The following is a 20,021-nucleotide window of genomic DNA, read 5'->3' as shown; positions in this document are numbered from 1 at the left end:
GATACGAAGAGTGCCTTAACTCCCTCTCTGGACATTCCAATCTGGCCTCCACCTTGATTTTGTGACAGGTTACTGTCATTAGTCTGGACATTGACTGACAACCGAAATGCCTCTTGTATACACTCTGGGGTTACACACTGTGCTCCATCCTCTAGGGCTTCACTAGCCTCCAACACTTTGGCAAATGGGCGTTGACTCAGAAGGTCAGCAGGTATGTTTTATGTTCCAGGTATGTACTTCAAGTCAAAGTCAAAGGGTGCAATCTTTGACACCCATCGTTGTTCACAGGCATCTAACTTAGGCTTGGTCATGATATATGTTAAAGGGTTGTTATCAGTTAGAACTGTGAACCGGTTCCCCTTTAACCAATGCGCAAATTTTTTGCATACGGCCCACTTGAGAGCAAAGAACTCTAATCTATGAGCCGGGTAGCGAGACTGTGACTTTGACAGGGTCTTATTTGCAAAGGCTACACGTCTGGGTTTCTTTTCCCCTTCTAGGTATTTGACTAAGGACCGCCCCCAACCCATCCATTGAAGCATCGACAAAAAGGAGAAATGGTTTCTCGAAGTCTGGGTGGGCCAGAATAGCGGTCTGAGTAACTGCACTCTTGATTTTCTCAACTGCCAATCCTCAGGCTTTAGACATCTTAACATAATCATTCAATATTAATTAAAATTGTAAGAGTACTAGAAATCCGTACCCCCCTCTCATCATTGGCAGATAGAATATCCCCTTTTTGAGACGATACCATTTCACACACAGTGTAGGGGGGAGTTAAAGTTAGCTGGAATACCAAAACACACCATTACACAGGTACCTCCCTGTTTTCCCCTTTAAACCACTCCCAGCACACTCAGGAGGGAGCCCATTCATCGTATATTTCTTTAATGCGTCAGTATAAACTGCTCTGTTTCAACAAATCTTTATTTGCAAATAGCACAGAGGTAAGACCTCCCAGCGACAACTTGCACCATATTTCAGTTAAAGCTTCAGTAGGCAGAATGTTTTTTGCATCATTGAAGAAAAATTTCCATAATAACCTTTCAGCATATTGTAATTCAAGTGTTCTGAGAGAAAACTAGACTTCTACACCTCCTCATGGCTCTGTTTTCAGGCTATAAAAAAATCTAGCCCTTGACGGGAGACTTTGGTCAATCACAGGTCATTTCAGAGAGAGAGTTCCCATTTGATCAGCGTTTGATTGGAGTTTGTGAGTGATTGACTCGTGGCTCTCATAGACGGCTGACTCCAGATCAGCTCTGATTAGCTGTTTTTCTCCGGTCTGTGAAATCCTGCAGATGCCATTAGGAGCAGCGGAGGACACAGAGGCACATGTTTTTTTCCAGATTACCTGTGTCTTGCACTAATGTCAGGTTATAGTGACCGTTTTATAAAAAATAATGGTTTTTTTTAATCATATTTGCCCCATTTCTACCCACTGCTGCTGCTCTAATTGTAAATCATTATTGAGGAGGAGTAAAGTTGGATTATGTATTATAGCTTTAGATAAAACTTTTGATACATTGCCCATTAACATCTAGAACAGGGGGACACTTTCCACATCTTGTGTTTATAATGAATTATGTTGGCACGTAGTTTGGACTTGTACCTGGCAATAGTCCATTTAGTGCGTTGAATAAACTCTATACTCCTTATTCTGTTTACATACCTTTGGACTCGATGTTCCGGTCAATGTAACGATTGCACATTAACCAAGGGATAATAAAAAAAAAAAAACTCTGTAGCTATAATAGAGGACTTCTTACTGTGTCAGGTCACATTAAACACAGAAACATTGTCTCTAACTGTTGAGAGTATGCCTGTCGTCATGGAAAACATGTTTCTGCAGTCCCCAAGTACAACCACTCTACTGGGCATCATTGGGATCCTACTGGTCTTTTATGTATTTTTCCCCAACTCTGACCATCAAAGAAAGGAGCCTCCGGGACCCTGGCCACTGCCTGTGTTTGGCAATTTGCTGCAGCTGGATCTTAAATCAGTCCACAGTACACTGTATGAGGTGAGACATGATATGTTAAACTAAATTGGTTATACAATGTATATACACTACCGTTCAAAAGTGTGGAATCACCGGTTATTTTGATGTTTTTGATGTTATTTAAACATAGATAAAAACAGTATGATTCAGACACCAAATATATTATTTACATTTGAAATTGTTTTTGCCCTAAAATAGTTACTAAAAGATTTAATCTTCCATTTAGTCTATTTCCTCACATAGACCATACGTGCCCTCTAAATATTTTGAGAAGCTATTTTTCTTTGGGCCCTCTGCACTTTACTCAATAGCTTTGCGAAAGCAATACACCTATTAATTCCAGCTTGGCATTATTGCACACTTGACACTGAACCAGGGCCCTGTTCCTATTTAAATCTGATTTAAAACAGATTTTGATGCTAAGCTTCAGATTTCTTTTACCAGTGACTGTTAATTATTACCTCCGCCAAGCCCGAAGGTCTAGGAAGGAGGTTATGTTTTCACTGGCGTTGGTTTGTTTGTTGGTTTGTCCGTTTGGAGGCGTTTGTTTTTGATGTTATTCAAACATAGATAAAAACAGTATAATTCAGACAACAAATATATTATTAGGGCCCGAGCACCGACAACGTCGGGCCAGTGAAGGCCCTATTGAAACTGTAAGGATTATTCTTTTTTTATTTCATGCAAATGAATCGCCTTTTTGACGACCTTAACATGCCCCAAAAGGTGTTAAACTTGGAACACTTATCAGATGCGGTGAAATTTTTGCAAAATGGCTCTCTAGCGCCCCCTAGAAAGTTGGAAAAATTTATGAAATTTGCAAACAGATGTAACATGTGGAGACACACAAAAACGCCTCTGGGAGGTATGGCCAAAACTCAACAGGAAGTCAGCCATCTTGAATTTAATATGCGATTTTCGGCCATTTTTAGCATTTTATAGGGCGTGTACTTTAACGAACTTCTCCTACAGATTTGATGAGATCAACTTGAAATTTGGTAAGGACCATCTTAAGACCTTGAGGATGAAAAGTTTTCAAAATGGTGAGTTTTCACTGAACGACCTGACCGTGACGTGGCGGCCGTTTTGAGCCATTCACCATGAAACAGGAAGTTGTTGTAACTCAACTGTACATAGTCCGATCTGCCCCAGATATCTCAGGTATGATAAGGGTCCAGTCCTGATGACATGTACATGCAAAAATATACTCATAGCCCCGCCCCAAGACGTTAGCCACGCCCCCTTTTCATAACTCATGAACTGTTTGTCGTAGAGTCTTGAGGGAGGTGTCATATCACTCAGCAGAGTTCCTGTTTCATTGGTGAAGGTTATCCCCGCCCCCTACACATAAACCCCTCCCACTTTCATAACTCATGAACCGTTTATCGTAGACTAGAGTTTTGTGGGAGGTGGCATCGCGCTCATCAGAATTCCGGTTTCACTGTGCCTGGCCGCGTCAGCCGGCGTCCCGCCAGTACCCCCGATGCGCGGGAAGGTGCGAGGGTCCGTTCATCGCTGCTTGCAACTTTAATTAACATTTGAAATAGTTTTTGCCCTAAAATAGTAATTAAATGATTTAAACTTCCATTTAGTCTATGTCCTCACAGTGTTGCATGACAGGGGAGAATAGTGTTATAACATTATTCAACCCCCAAATATGCTTTGATTTTTAATTTGTTTTCCAGTCCAGAAAAACACAAGTGCCCTCTAAATATTTTTAGAAGCTATTTTTCTTTGGGCCCTCTGCACTTTACTCAATAGGTTTGCTAAAGCAATACACCTATTAATTCCAGCTTGGCATTATTGCACACTTGACACTGAACCAGGGCCCTGTTCCTATTTAAATCTGATTTAAAACAGATTTTGATGCTAAGCTTCCAATTTCTTTTACCAATGACTGTTCATTTTTTATATTCTTATTGTTTATTCCTGTTTCTCAGAGGTAGCTTTGTCTTTTTCTGCCCTTTCAGATGTCAGTCTGGTTGAACCATTTTACAGGATTCTGTTCTCCATGTACATATAAAGATGACTTTTTACAACCTAAAAGCATAAAAGACCATTCAAAAATAAAGAGTAGTCCTCCCAGCCATCTGACTGTACCTTTGTGGCATGCAATTCCAAACGTTTTAATGGTATTGTATCAATTGGATTTGATATAATCACACCTTTAGGAGAGCAGGATTCTCTGGATAATTGTACTGTAGGATACAAGATATTCTGGTCACTTAACTGCAGTTTTGTTCATCTGTGTTTAGAATTAGAGTAAAGTTGTGATGATCTCAATACTTCTAAGGCAGTAAAACTTTAAATAATGTCATAATAATCACAACATTGTCTGCTTTTTGTTTCATAGTTTTCCAAGAAATATGGATCAGTGTTCAGAGTATATCTTGGACCCCAGAAGGTGGTAATCCTGGCAGTATACGAGACCGTGAAGCAGGCACTGGTCAACCATGCTGTAGAGTTTGGAGACAGACAGGTCCTTGCATTCGCTGATGACCTCCATGGTTCCCATAGTAGTAAGTAGAGCAGCAGGCTTTAGTGATAATCCCTCAAAGTATACATTTATCAGATGACACTAAGTCCTTTGTTTCAATGACTTTGTTAATATAACACAGCTAACAATGTACAGACAAAAAAATGTGCTGCGTGGCTTTACTTAGACAGGGGGCCCCGTGGAGCCGGAGAGGTTGGTAGTTCCTCTCCTTCTTCTTCCCAAAATCCACTATCAGCTCCTTAGTTTTGCTGCCTTTTACAGTGAGGTTGTTCTCCTGGCACCAGTTCTCCAAGTGAGTCACTTCCTCTAGGTAGGCCTTCTCTTTGTTGTCAGAGATCAGGCTCACCACGACTGTGGTGGAGTCAGACGTGGTGACAATCATGTGTACAGGGAGTACAGCAGGGGGCTCAGGATACATCCTTGAGGGGCTCCTGTGTTGATGTTGAGGAGGGATGAGTTGTGGTCGCCCACAAGCACTGCCTCTGGTCTGTCCTTTAGGAAGTTGAAGACCCAGATGCACAGGGTGAGTCTCAGGTCTTCAAGCTTCATCACAAGTCTGGAAGGGATGATTGTATTAAACACTGAGCTGTAGTCCACAAACAGCATTTGATCACAACACCCCCTCCAGGTAGACCAGGGCAGTGTGGATGAGGTGATTTATGGCATTGTCTGTGAATCTGTTGGATTAGTATGCAAACTACAGCGGGTCCACGGTTGGGAATAGTTAGGACTTGATGAACTCTTGACAAGCCTCTCAAAGCACCTCATCACCACGGAAGTCAGGGATCTTTGGATTTATTGGAGTTTGACCCGATGGTGGCACTAGAAGAAAAGTCATGGGGATGACCAAAGTCATATGGATTCATCCTTTGGGGACCATGAATGTCTGTACCAAATGTCATGGTAAATCATCAGGTAATAGACTGACCGACTGACATTGCCATCGCTACAGCCATGATGCTATTATGGCTGAAAAGTACTTTGAGTTACATCACTAAAATTTACCAGAAGCCAGAGGACATATCTCTGAAAAACTCTTGCACTGTGCAGTGCACAAACTGCATTTTGATACAACCTGTGTACTTGATTTCACTTTAGGTAGAGGAATTATATTTGCCAATGGGGAATCGTGGAAAGAAATGAGGCGTTTTGCTTTGACCAACCTGAGAGACTTTGGGATGGGCAGAAAAGCAATAGAGGACAAAATCATTGAGGAGACTCAGTATCTGATCAAAGTGTTTGAAGAACATGGAGGTAACTCTTCTCTTGTATTGTATTATATCTTTATAAGGAATTCCAAATTTGTTTTTTGTTTAACTCATTCAAATTTGTGTTTGTTTCAGGTCAACCCTTCGATACTACCCAGTCACTAAACTGTGCAGTTTGCAACATCATCTGTTCAATGGTCTATGGCCACAGATTTGATTACAGTGATCCAGAGTTTACTAGTATGATAGAGCGAGCCAATGCCAACCTTCGACTTTCAGGCTCTCCTTCAATACAAGTACCACTTTGTCTTTCATTAAATAAACTAACAGATGTATGTTTTGTGGGGTGTAATAAGAAGTACAGACTCATTAGCATGGATACATTTTATTGTTCTTTAATATCGTGTTGTTTTTGTGTTGTATTCTTTGTTCAATCAAAACCAGTTGTACAACCTATTCCCCTGGATGTTCCAATGGGTGAGCAACAGGATGCGTCTCAGGAAGAGTGCTGCTGAAAACAAAAAACAAATAAAGCAGCTGATCGGACATTTACGAGAAACTTTGAATGCTCAGATGTGCAGAGGATATGTGGACTCCTTTCTGGTCCAGAAACAGAAGTTAGAGGTATTGAAATCTAGTGTAATATCATAATGCATGGTTTAAATCTGTAACAATTAATTCCTGGATTTTATGACTTAATTGATGCTTAACATGAGTTCATTAAAGGGACTGTTTATAACTTCTTACACATATAAATCATTGCGGTTCGGTGTCCCATGCACGCTCCTGTGTGGCTACGATGTTCAAACAAGACTCCAACACAAACTGCACGGAAGCACCAAAACCGCAAAGTTATATCTAGCGTAGCCCGTCTTGCAAAACAGTGTTGGCTGCGGTCGGAGGACGCGGGGGAGACCGTAGCTTTGGTCTCCAGGGCCGGAGTCTCTGCCGTAGTCTGCTCCTCTGTCTCCCTGCCTTCACTCACACACCGTGCTCATTCTCACTCAGCTCGCTCCACCTCTACACACTGCAGAAGTCTTCGTAGCTCTGAGAATATCTAGTGAATGTACAGTGGACGTCTGTGCAGAAATAAATGCTGCAGCTCCCCCAGACCAACAGAGGTTTCCCGTGTCTTGTGAAGTGACGGGGCTCCGCAGCGAGAAACGTTATCGTCTCCGACCAAAACTCCGGCGTCCCACCTGTTCCCTACGGCCGCGGTCAGGAGGCTGAGGCAGGAAAAGCCAACACTAGGATCAGCATTGATTCATGGAGAGACCTTCGACTGGTCAGCTAACATTACTGCCAAGCAGGTGAAATATGGAGTGATATTGTGGTTTTAGCTCACGTGTGTCGCCTCACTGTTTTGAGCGATGCTCGTTCATGTCTATGTAGAGCGAGCACAAGCGCGAGCAACAGGACGCTGACTTTCGTTGTCTTAATGGCCAAAGGTGTCGCTGTTAACAAGCAATTTCTGATTCTTACAAACAGTCCCTTTGAACACCATTCAATTTTTATGAAAGAAATCAATAGCTTGAAGATAGATGGTTAGAGCTTCTTTCAAATCAAATATAAACCCATTTAATTTTTTTACCTGTTAATAAGGATTTTGGGATTACGGACTCATACTACAACATGGAGAACCTTGTGGCATCTGTTGGCAACCTCTTTGTGGCTGGTACTGATACTACATCAACTACACTGAGATGGAGTCTGTTGCTCATGGCCAAGTATCCTCAAATACAAGGTAAGTAATATGCTTGTGTCAAACCTATTTCCTTAGTTTTCCTGGGCATTCTTCTTCCAGATGGTCCGACAGTTACACTAAAGGCATTGAGATTAATCTGATCTTACTTGTGCAAAATGCTGTGACAGCAATGGTGATGTGTTGTGGACTGTGTTCATTAATATGACCTGTCTCTGTGAGAGTTTGGTGAGATGCAATCATGTTAGTCTTTCTACACAATTGGCAAGAAAAACATGCTTTACTTCTGCTTTGCCTTTTAGTGGCCTCTCTTATTTTCTAATTTCCAGACCAGGTCCAGGAGGAGCTGAGCAGGGTGGTTGGAAGCCGTCAGGTCAAGGTAGAGGACAGGATGAACCTGCCCTACACTGACGCTGTCATCCATGAGACACAGAGACTGGCGAATATCCTTCCCATCTCTATTCCTCACATCACCAGCACAGATGTGACCTTCCAGGGCTATTTTATTAGAAAGGTAAACATCTGACTAAATTATAACAAGTCTTCCAGTTCAGGCAAAATGATGAAACAGAATGCAACTGCATACTTGATTCTAGAAAGCTGTTTAAAGATAGTAGTTTGTATTGCTCTTTAAAACATTGTAAGTATTAATAAACTGTCTTTCTCAAGGGGACCCCTGTGTATCCTCTTATGACATCAGTTCTGTGGGATGAAAGTGAGTGGGAGGGCGGACGCACCTTTAATCCTGCCCATTTCTTGGACAAGAATGGGAAGTTTGTCAAGAGAGACGCCTTCATACCTTTCTCTGCAGGTTAGCGAGCTCAGCTAACACTTCTTGTCAATACCAATTGAAGTTTTTCAGATTACCCGAAGTTTGTTCTGTGACAGGTCGCAGGGCGTGTCCAGGAGAAAGTCTGGCTAGAGTGGAGCTCTTCCTCTTCTTCACCTTCCTCCTCCAGCGCTTTCGTTTCACTCCTCCACCTGGAGTCACAGAGGATGAACTGGATCTGAAACCAGCTGTGGGCTTCACCCGCAACCCGTCACCTCATGAGCTGTGTGCTGTCAGTCGAGAGGAATTTTGAAATTAGTAACATTCAAGTCAAACACTTTTGCACAGTGGAAAGCTTTTGAGAATGCTAAACCATTGAAAAAGTAACACTACTGTGTTACTGTGTTAACACATTTTATCTTCAAATGAAGTGCATTGTTAGGGTATCAGCAAGGAATATCTGTATCTGCAGTTTGCTGTGTGTGGCCATTTCAATTCAGAGAGAAAAATCTTAATAAGAAAATGGGATTAAATTTCTTTAACCTGTTGCCAATGTTTTCATTCATCATATATATATATATATATGTTACGGGTCCCAGAATGTGGTACCACAGCAACAATGAAGACACGGAAGCGCTCAGTTCGTATCCAGATTGCATCTATATTCAAATTCACAATAACATATTCCAAACATCCCATTTCTCTTAGTGTCAGTCTCTGTTTCACACAATAATAACTTTGGTTTAAGGTAAGTGCAATAAACATCCATTAATCCAATTAGTCCATTAATATCACACATAACAACTTCACATTTCAGGTGTACTGCTTCCAGTTTTCATACATATAGCAACATTCTAGTACACGATATCACTTTTATATAAGTGCAACATGGCTACTATAATGATATAGTGCAAATAACAGTCATCTTAAACTGTACTTTTCATAAGCAATATCTAATCTGCTACGATTCTGGACATTCACACTCAATTTAAACATCACTATCACACAAGAGAAATATAAAACACTTTCAATGTGAACCCATTAGGCTGTAACCAAATATCACAATATACTTCACCTTTAAACTACAATGTTAACATCTTCCAGAAACAGGTGCAGCTCTGCAACATGTAACTTGCTTTTATATAAAACACTTCATAAAATACCTGTTTTCTGTAAACTAATACATGTGTGCAATAATGTGTGGGAGTTCAAATAACAAAGTAAACACACCTTGTCTGTAAGACCATGCTCAGGGCAAGGTAAACCCATAACATCCGCGATGCGGTGTGTGTACCTGCCGCCTGAGACAGTGGCGATATTTCCACGTTTTTTAAAGTTCACAGAAATGCTCAAAACAATATCACAACTTTTTTCCAACACTTGTCCACAAAACGTAAATCTTTCAGGGCTAGGGCTGTACCTGTAATTCATATTCTTCTATTATACTAAGAAGTTTCAATGCATTTTTGTTTTTCATGACTTTAAGGGCTTTTATGTAAGAAGGAAACTCAGAATGAAACACATTAAACCTATAGGTTTCACTTTCATATACTTGGATTTGTGCAAATACAATTTTCTACCGTAACTTTGGTCTCCAGGGCCGGAGTCTCTGCCGTAGGGGAGAGTGGGGTAAAATGAGCCAGTGGGTAAGTTGACCCACCCTCTGTATCTTGGCAACTGTGATTATGTTTTGTCATGTGACCATAAATTCAGGAAGTACCCATCATTTCTATCTTGCTGTGATGGAGTTAAGCACATGGGAGAAGTAGTAAGTACTTTTTTACACCAAAAACAGTTTTTTCCCAGTCAAAGTAAATTTTCTGCATGTCAGGAATAATGAATGTTAGGTCAAAGCAAATTTATCCAGGTCTAAAAAAATCTATTATACATGTTGGTGATTTACTAAGATATAACACCATGTTAATCCCTTCGCTAAAGATTAGCCTGAATTGCTAAACTGGGCCATTTTTTCCAAAATGGTAGCTATGGGGCAAAGTGAGCCAAAGGCTATGGGGTAAGTTGAGCCACTGGCTCACTAATATTCTACTATTATTCCGAGCCACTGGCTCAACTTACCCCACCATAAATTAACCAAATTAATTCTCTGATGTATAAAATGGTATTACTGTTGAGTGTTACACAACTTGGTTTGATTTTTTTATGTGTTAACCTTTATAGAAGAGGGAGATAAAGGAAGTTAAAACAGTTGGTTATAGTGGAACAGCAGAGGCAAAGAGGGTCCTCACAGAGGAGGTAGAGAAGGAGCTTGCAGACCATATCAAGAAGCTGGCTGAACAGTTCCACGGCCTTACTCCAAAGAAATGCTGTGAACTGGCATTGGAATTGGCAGAAAGAACAACCTTCCTGTCCCCAACAACTGGAAAGAGCAGGGTTTAGCAGGTAGGCCTAGGTCAAACCAAAGACCAAGACGAAAATCACAGCGTACAGCAGTTCTGAGGAGAGTGTGATGCCATCCCATTTGATGACACTTCTGAACATGAGAGTTCTAATGATGAGAGAAGTGAATCAGACATCTCAGATCTGTCAGTTGGTGACTTTGTCATAGTAAACTTTGTATCCAAAGGCAGAAGCTACCATTACATTGGCTTGGTTGAGAGCCTGGAGGGCAACGAAGTGAGTGCAAGATTTCTCAGAAGAATCCGGGGGAACACTTGACGTGAGAAGCCCACCTTTGTATTCAAGGAAAAGGATGAGGCATCTTTTCCACTGAGTGATGTGCTGAAGGAGCTACCTCAACCTCAAAAGGCTGGAGGAACTGCAAGGAGGGAGCAACAGTTCATATTTCACTGCAACCTTGACGACTGGAATATTGTCGAATATTGAATGATATTTTGATTGTTCAATGGTCTTGAAACTCACTGGTGGTTTGTTCTCACAAGTTCATAACTGTGAAACTGTTTGTTAACACACTTATGCTGAGGTTTAAACTTAAAAACTCAGATGTTCAGTTTACCCCACGATGGCTCAACTTACCCACTGACTCGGATCAACTTACCCCTTACCTGGGGCAAGTTGAGCCACAGGAGCACTTTTTTTGGGAAGGTCATTTTTTCCAGACAGCTTTGTGATTGATGCATGCTGATCATTTCATTTGATAGGAGAGATCCTGAATTTAAGGTTCAAGTTTTCATTCTGCTTCTGTCTCATTTTTCCTAACCTCGAGGACAGCATAAGTAAAAATTGGCTCATCTTACCCCACTCTCCCCTACTCTGCTCCTCTGTCTCCCTGCCTTCACTCACACACCACGCTCATTCTCACTCAGCTCGCTCCACCTCTACACGTGCATGCGCGCAGACTACACGCTGCAGAAGTCTTCGTAGCTCTGAGAATATCTAGTGAATGTACAGTGGACGTCTGTGCAGAAATAAATGCTGCAGCTCCCCCAGACCAACAGAGGTTTCCCGTGTCTTGTGAAGTGACGGGGCTCCGCAGCGAGAAACGTTATCGTCTCCGACCAAAACTCCGGCGTCCCACCTGTTCCCTCTGGCTGCGGTCAGGAGGCTGAGGCAGGAAAAGCCAACACTAGGATCAGCATTGATTCATGGAGAGACTTTCGACTGGTCAGCTATCATTACTGCCAAGCAGCTGAAATATGGAGTGATATTGTGGTTTTAGCTGACGTGTGTCGCCTCACTGTTTTGAGCGATGCTCGTTCATGTCTATGTAGAGCGAGCACAGGCGCGAGCATCAGGACGCTGACTTTCGTTGTCTTAAAGGTCACATATTATGCTCATTTCCAGGTTCATAGATGTATTTTAATGTTGCACTAGAACATGTTTACATGCTGCAATGTTTAAAAAACCCTTTATTCTTCTCATACTGCAGCCTGAGTCTGCCTGCCTCAGAGCCTAATTCAGCCTCTGTCTGAAAACCACTGATTCACAGCCTGTCTCCTCCTACTCTGCTCTGATTGGTCAGCGTTTTCTGTCAATCAAACTTCCTCAACAACAGCGTCACCCTCCCCCTCCCTCCCGGAGCAGCTCTGGAGAGACGAGTGGAGGGAGAGGCAGCTAGAATAGAGCTTATAAACCACTTTAAAGTTTATAAACCAGAAACTTCACCCAGCGCACGTTACCGGAGGAATCTGATCAGAAATCGGCGACACATGATGAACATCTGCGGTCCAGATTCCAGGTTTTCCTGACGGTTTCTCTCAGGTAAATAATACTATTTATAGCTCTGTTAGTTAACTCAGTGTTTACCTCATGCATCAACTCTGTAAACCGTAAACATACACTCTGTTTTACGTCTGTCTTTACAGATCCATCTGTGAGAAATGACCGACAGAATCATCCCAGAGGAGAGCAGATAGCTGAAAGCAGATGGGGTTAGCTACATGCTACCGCTATGACACGGTGTGTAAACACAGCGACCATCAGGGTGGAAAATAGAAGATGTGAAACAGTAGTCAGTTCATTATTTCTGCTAAAAGATAAATGTATGGAAGATCAGAGTAATGGTATATTATTTACAGTAGTAGCTGTCTCTGTGTTACCATGACTACAGACCACCGGAGCTTAGCTTACCATAGTTTACCAGAGCTGAAGACTTTCTCCTGTACCATGTTAACATAACTAACTAACAGGTGAGATGATTACAAATGCTGTGAATAATTAATATTGTCATCTGTCTACTCAAATAAAGTTTGACTGTGAAACAGAAATGTGTTGTGTTGCTTACAAGTCACTATTTACTACCTGTACTCTGCTACATGCATGACATCAAATATATATAATATATAAATATCATCTGTTTAAACAGTGTAATTACATAAAGCCTTTGTGAAAGAACATGTTATATTTAGATGATGGGAGTACATGAAGCCTGTTCTGCTGGTTCTTGCAGACTTTGCTCAAGTTAGGTTGAGGAGGAGAGACAGTGACGCGCTGTGGGCCGGGGTCAGCTACTGAAGGTTCTCTCTGGTTCGACCAGGAAACCCTTACATGGCTTGCATTTCTCTAATGACGTCAGAAGAGAAGGAAAAAAAGCGATTTTTTTTTCTGCACCCATTTCCGGACAAACGGAGGAGGAGAAAAAGAGAGAGGATGGTCTTTTATGATACTATGGTGGCCTGTAGACACACTGGGGACAGATATTGATGTTTAAAAGACATGGAAAAGTGCATTTTGCATAATAGGTGACCTTTAATGGCCAAAGGTGTCGCTGTTAACAGAATGAAACACATTAAACCTATAGGTTTCACTTTCATATACTTGGATTTGTGCAAATACAATTTTCTAAGAATGAGAATGTTATTCACCAGAAAGTCATCTTTGTAATTGTCCATTAAGTCTTTTGAGAGAAGTTTCCCAGATGAGAAACTATTGGGAAAAGCCAGTCCTGTATATCAGAAGCCATAAAGCTCCAGAATACATACAATGAAAAAATAAATGCTCAGTAGTTTCATTAATATTGTAAACAGTGTGTGCATAGATAGTCCAGTTAGGTGCTTACCTATTCTATGGAGTGATGACGTAACAAGCGGAAGTTACGTCATCATCAGAGCGACCACTCATTTGTTTATTTATGTTATTGTCGATAAAGAAACATGAGTTTATGGTTGTGTGTGACTCTCTGATTACATCGTAGCTATGTTAAAGACGAAATATTTCATCGTGGTATGTGAAATGATCTGAACACTGATCGACTTTCCCTCCACAAGGTGAGCTGGTTCACTTTATAACGGTTCTGAGCTAGCTGTTAGCTAACCAGGCTAACATCTGGAAGATAGCAGGACAGATGTGATGACTGCATGTGTGGCACGGAGACACACATGATAACAGATGACTATTTAATCTGGACTAACGTATGTTTATGATAACCTGTAACGCTAGCCACTTCACCTCGTTACCGAGTCATCAAGTAAGTCACGCTAAGTTGTATGCGACATAAAAACAAGGCAGTTGTTATGATCTTGTTTTCTTTAAGTGTGGATAACTATTTTATAGGCATTATAAGTTAACACTAACGTTACTACAACATCTAATACAACAGTTACTACTACTACAATAAATACTACTAATACTACAACTTTAACTATTACTACAACAGTTACTACAACAGTTACTACAACAGCTACTAATACTACGATAAATACTACTAATACTACAACTTTAACTATTACTACAACAGTTACTACAACAGTTACTACTACTACAATAAATACTACTAATACTACTAATACTACAACTTTAACTATTACTGCAACTGATACAACAGTTACTACAACAGTTACTAATACTACAATAAATACTACTAATACTACTAATACTACAACTTTAACTATTACTACAACTGATACAACAGTTACTACAACAGTTACTAATACTACAATAAATACTACTAATACTACAACAACTTTAACTATTACTACAACTGGTACAACAGCTACTACAACAGTTACTACTACTACAATAAATACTACTAATACTACTAATACTACAACTTTAACTATTACTACAACTGATACAGCAGTTACTACAACAGTTACTAATACTACAATAAATACTACTAATACTACTAATACTACAACTTTAACTATTACTACAACTGATACAGCAGCTACTACAACAGTTACTACTACTACAATAAGTACTACTAATACTACAACAACTTTAACTATTACTGCAACTGATACAACAGCTACTACAACAGTTACTAATACTACAATAAATACTACTAATACTACACCAACCTTAACTATTACTACAACTGATACAACAGTTACTACAACAGTTACTAATACTACAATAAATACTACTAATACTACAACAACTTTAACTATTACTACAAGTGATACAACAGTTACTACAACAGTTACTAATACTACAATAAATACTACTAATACTACAACAACCTTAACTATTACTACAAGTGATACAACAGTTACTACAACAGTTACTAATACTACAATAAATACTACTAATACTACAACAACTTTAACTATTACTACAAGTGATACAACAGCTACTACAACAGTTACTAATACTACAATAAATACTACTAATACTACAACAACTTTAACTATTACTACAAGTGATACAACAGTTACTACAACAGTTACTAATACTACAATAAATACTACTAATACTACAACAACCTTAACTATTACTACAAGTGATACAACAGTTACTACAACAGTTACTAATACTACAATAAATACTACTAATACTACAACAACTTTAACTATTACTACAAGTGATACAACAGCTACTACTACTATTTGATTTGATAGTAACCAAATGTTTGTTCCATGCCCTCCAGTTCTCGTCTCCTCCAGGCCCTTCAAGTCCTTTTGTTCATTCAGCAGTCTGGATAGAAAACAGACATATTTACACTTACATTAACAGAACATATAAAGTCTCTCCTGCTCCAATAACAGATCCTGGTTCACCACTTTATAAACAGACTTTTTGCATCAGTTTTCATGGAAGATAGATCAAAACCTCATACAACTACTAATACTAATTTAATCTTGACAAAAGTATATTTATGATAACCAGTAACGTTAGCCACTTCACCTCATTACAGATTTATCAAGTAAGTTGTATGCAGAGACATAAACATTAGGCAGTTTGTTATGATCTTGTTTTTCCATGTGTGGATCAAGATTCAAGATTCAAGATGTTTATGGTCACGCCGGTTATACAGGTACAATCGTGTGAAATGCTTTTTGCTGGGAAGCTCCATTAAAATAATAAGTTAAATTACAATTATAAAAGGAAATACTTTCTATTAGGGCATATTAAGAACATATACAGGCAGATTAAGAACAAATACAGGCATATTAATAATATATACAGGCATATTAAGAACATATACAGTATATACGGTGTAAGATATATTTTTAGTCTATATGTATATATATATATATATATAGGATCAGTAGATTTTATAGGTTTTATAAGTTAGTTTTACTGAGATACGTTGGAACAACATGATAAAAGTAATGTGTTGTTATAACGAGAGGAGGTTTATTGTTACAACGGGATTGTATCAAGTATAAATACGAAAATTGTTATAACCTAATAAGGATCCCATGAAAAACTGAGCAAAAGTTTTGTGTAATGTTGGCAGCAATACACTTCTGCATTACTTGTGTTTTGTAGAAGACGTCCACAGCATTTCTCAGTGTTAACCATGCACCAAATGTTAGTTACAGTGTTTTTACTATATGTAATATATGAATCTTCTACAGATTAAAGCTGCAGTTTGAAGAAATGGAGCAAATATGATTTTAAAAAAGTTATTTTTATAAAGCGGTAACTATACCCTGACAGTAGTGCATGAGACAGGACAGGTAATCTGAAAAAATATCACGTGCCTCTGTGTCCTCCGGTGCTCCTAATGGCATCTGCAAGATTTCACAGACCGGAGGAAAACAACCAATCAGAGCTGATCTGGAGCCTCGCCGTCTCTGAGCAGCTGTCAATCACTCGCGAACTCCAATCAAACGGTCAAAGCATTACAGTAACAGAATATTGATTCATATTTGATCAGCTCTGCATAGTTTGACTGTTTGATTGGAGTTTGTGAGTGATTGACAGCTGCCTCTGTTGATTGAACAGCCAATAGGAACGCTCTCTCTCTGAAATGACCTGTGATTGGTCAAAGTCTCCTGTCACGGGCTACATTTTTTAAAGCCTGAAAACAGAGCCATGAGGAGGTGCAGACGTCTAGTTTTCTCTCAGAGCACTTGAATTACAATATGCTGAAAGGTTATTATGGATTTTCTGCCCAATAATGCCAAAAACATTCTGCCTACTGCAGGTTTAACTGCCAAACTCACTGAGTCCCTCTGGAGTGAGAGACCATGGGCCGGCTGGATGATGCCGCCAAACACAAAGTGGTGGAGCTACGGAAGGCTGGACTGAGTTTCCGTAAGATCAAAGCTGTGCTGGAGCTGGAGAACATCAAGGTGTCTGCCCAGGCCATCTACCTGTTCCTGAGGGAGTTTCAAGGGAGGCCTCCAGGGAGGGTTAGACCCATGGAGGCTGGAAGCAGCACATCACCCGCACAGGTGCAGCCTCGAGCCGGAGCAATGCAAGAGAGCTGGAATAACATTCATCTCCAAAATCTTCTGCGGGAGGCATCTCACCACGCTGGCTTTGCAGCAGCTGCAAATTTTGCCAAACAGACTTCCACAAATCCAGATACTGGGGCAAAGCCATCTGGGTCTAGGGAGACCAGTGGAGGCAGCAGACCAGAACAGCAACACGAGGGAGATAAGGAAGAAAATGACATCCAGATTGTTAGCGTCACCTCCCTTGCACAAAGCAACCAACAAAGAGTTCCCCAGTCCACTGTAACAAGAGCAGAGGCCGGTGCTGTGCCTTCCACACTAACAGCTTCTGGAGCATTGATGAGGAGGAGAGCTACACCTTCTCCAGCCACCAATTCAATGCTCGCAGCTCGAAAGAGGCTTCTGGATAAAGCGCTGTCACACAGGATGAAGGTACCTGCTTTTGCAAAATTTCTCCCATGTGTCACAATCCCAATTGTTAGGTTTGTAGTTATTGTTTAGTATAGTACAAAACCAGTGTAATGCGTCAAATACCGTAAGAATTCACTCATCTGTCAGTCTTAACTTGCATGCATTGTTTTTCATCAGTCATTCCACCAGGTGACGTCACTGTTGAGGAGAGATCCCTCGAGTGTCCAAGATGCTGATTTGAGAAGTGCAATGCAACAACCACCCGAAACGTATGATCTGACCACTGAAAAGGTGAGGAAAGAGCAAACCTGATCTACACCTTTATTTACCTTAACTAAAGTGTGTTCAAGCACTTAATCAATGACAGACTTCAGTCACTTCTTGTGGGGGTCACAGTACATACGATTGCTTTAAAACTTTTCATAGTTTTTCACTATTTTCATAATATTTTTGTCATATTGCACAGACTGTTATGGAAGGTCAGCCCGGTGGAGGCAGCGCCCCCAGGTGTTTCCTTACGCAGAGACCAGGTCTGTCTGTCCGTTCCCCTCACCCTCTACCTCGGGTTGGCATTCGTCTTCCTAACCGGTCACCAGCACCTTTACCATCCTCGGCTCCTGGGGTTGCCCTCATCCGTCTACAGACCCCCGGAGGCCAGGGCACCGCTCGTAGTGAGGGGAACCCGAGCCCCCAGCAGGCATTCCAGGACACCTTAGGGAGAGGTGGTCTACAGGATCAGATTCAGACCCTGGGCTCTGAGGTGCGCAGCTTGGGTCTGGCAGTGAAGATGCTGGTGGAGCAGCAGTGCTGCATGGAGAGGGAGCAGTCGCAGCAGACACACATTCAGAAGGAGATCCTCAGCACTCTACAGAGCCTCTCCGCCAAACTGGGACGTTGTAGCGTCGTTCAACAGCAGCACAACAAAACTCCATCACCCTCTGGTTTGCCAACAGCTTCTGCATCTACCTCTTTCAGCCAAGACAACTTCAACTTCAGTCAAGGCACGTACACTCAGTGCAGCCAAACCCAGCCAAGCTACAACTCTTTAGAGAGTTTAGAAAGCGTAGAGGCCTTTAAACTGCCAGGACTGAGCCCTTCCAGCATGAATGGGTTTCCACCATGTAGCAATGCCGACAACCTCCCACTTACTCACACCCCACCTCAAACACAGCAGTATGCAGCTGCATACTCGCAGCAAAACAGTCAGTCGCTCATGCCGCCTTTCACACAGTCCTATGTCCCTACATACAGCCAGTCACATTCTCAAACTTTCAGAGGATCAGAGAGTAAAACATCTGATTTCCCAAACAGCTGTTCAGCGAGGACTCTCCAGGACTGCAGTGTGTCTACCCAGCCGGGGATGAACTCTAACCACTCTTCACAGGATCAACAGATCAATATTATCAAAGTGGAAGGACCTTAAGAGGCCTTCAGATGCCTCAGAGTGTTTTGGGACCAATAAGGGCTTGGATTTGCTTTTTTAGAATCACTTTAGAATACTGAAAACACATGTTTTTACAATGAACATGTGCCGTAGCATTTCATAAATTAATTTATTGTATTTCCAAAGTACATTTTAAGGGATTACAAACAGCAATAGAATGCAGAATGCTTTAGTAACAATGTGTTGATTTGTCTTTACAATGATTATAAAATTAGAGAAAATGATTATGTGCAGGCACTTTGTCATTTTTTTGTCACACTTCTTGTTTATTTTGTATCTATTATTTTTGTATCTCTAGGACTGGCATTATGAACTGTTTTCATACCTCTATGCTAGCCGATAAAAAAATAAAAAGATGGTTATGATCCAAAGCACGTTCCCATTTCAATGTGTAAGGCAGTGTGTGTGAAGCATGTTATGTGTGTGTATACAGCGGAAGCTTACGAAAGGTGCAGTTCATCTCATTGGCCTGCACTGGTGGAGTAAAATGAAAGAGCTGTAGTGTAATCTAGAACTACTACATCTAAACTAAACAAGATAATGTTAAAATGACAATTCTAAGCTTCATATTTAATGACCAATCATTGTATAAATTCTCAATGGGAGATAGCAGTGTTAGGCCCTGTCTACACGTATACAGATATTTTTAAAAAGAGATCATTTCCTCTACATTTTTGCCTCTCGTCCACCCGCAAACAGAGTTTTGGGTCACATGCCATTTTTAACAGTTGCTTTACCTTCTTGATGAAGTAGTCCTGGAAGGCGACATCTCAGGAGGTGCAATCTTATGGGAAGAACGTTGGCCATTCTCTGTATTTCATGGATGACAGCATCAGTGTATGGCAGGTTCTTCCTGTCCTCTACCTGGACCCGACAGCTTCCTGCCACCCTGCTCGAGGAGGAGTTTCCTCGACCTGGCCTGGGAGATGAAAGATGAGAAAAGG

At 40.9% G+C, this 20,021-nt stretch overlaps 3 protein-coding genes across 7 annotated transcripts in view; 2 read left to right on the top strand and 1 right to left on the bottom strand.

The window, feature by feature from the left end:
- Positions 1-20,021, bottom strand: part of LOC141781121 (cytochrome P450 2K1-like) — an 80,740-nt gene that overhangs the window by 46,102 nt on the left and 14,617 nt on the right. The gene's annotated exons all lie outside the window — the stretch shown is intronic.
- On the top strand, positions 1,766-8,726 carry LOC141781119 (cytochrome P450 2K1-like). The gene is made up of 9 exons (XM_074656650.1): positions 1,766-2,023; positions 4,356-4,521; positions 5,598-5,753; positions 5,843-6,003; positions 6,152-6,331; positions 7,310-7,451; positions 7,739-7,923; positions 8,079-8,220; positions 8,298-8,726. Exons 1-9 carry the CDS (start codon positions 1,820-1,822, stop codon positions 8,489-8,491), a joined length of 1,530 nt encoding a protein of 509 aa, XP_074512751.1. The 5' UTR covers positions 1,766-1,819; the 3' UTR covers positions 8,492-8,726.
- LOC141781116 (uncharacterized) lies at positions 6,759-19,434 on the top strand. Of its 4 annotated transcripts, none has more exons than XM_074656644.1 (4): positions 6,759-6,992; positions 16,970-17,654; positions 17,811-17,924; positions 18,100-19,434. In XM_074656644.1, the coding sequence occupies exons 2-4, from the start codon at positions 17,013-17,015 to the stop codon at positions 19,054-19,056; spliced, it is 1,713 nt and encodes a 570-aa protein (XP_074512745.1). In that variant the 5' UTR covers positions 6,759-6,992; positions 16,970-17,012; the 3' UTR covers positions 19,057-19,434. The 4 variants fall into 4 exon arrangements, with proteins under 4 accessions (XP_074512745.1, XP_074512747.1, XP_074512746.1 ...); XM_074656646.1 differs by lacking the exon at positions 6,759-6,992 and adding an exon at positions 11,404-11,760; XM_074656645.1 differs by lacking the exon at positions 6,759-6,992 and adding an exon at positions 13,428-13,862.

This window comes from Sebastes fasciatus, chromosome 13 (genome assembly GCF_043250625.1).
Source record: "Sebastes fasciatus isolate fSebFas1 chromosome 13, fSebFas1.pri, whole genome shotgun sequence".
Lineage (NCBI taxonomy): Eukaryota > Metazoa > Chordata > Actinopteri > Perciformes > Sebastidae > Sebastes > Sebastes fasciatus.
This window is presented reverse-complemented; position numbering and strand designations above follow the sequence as displayed.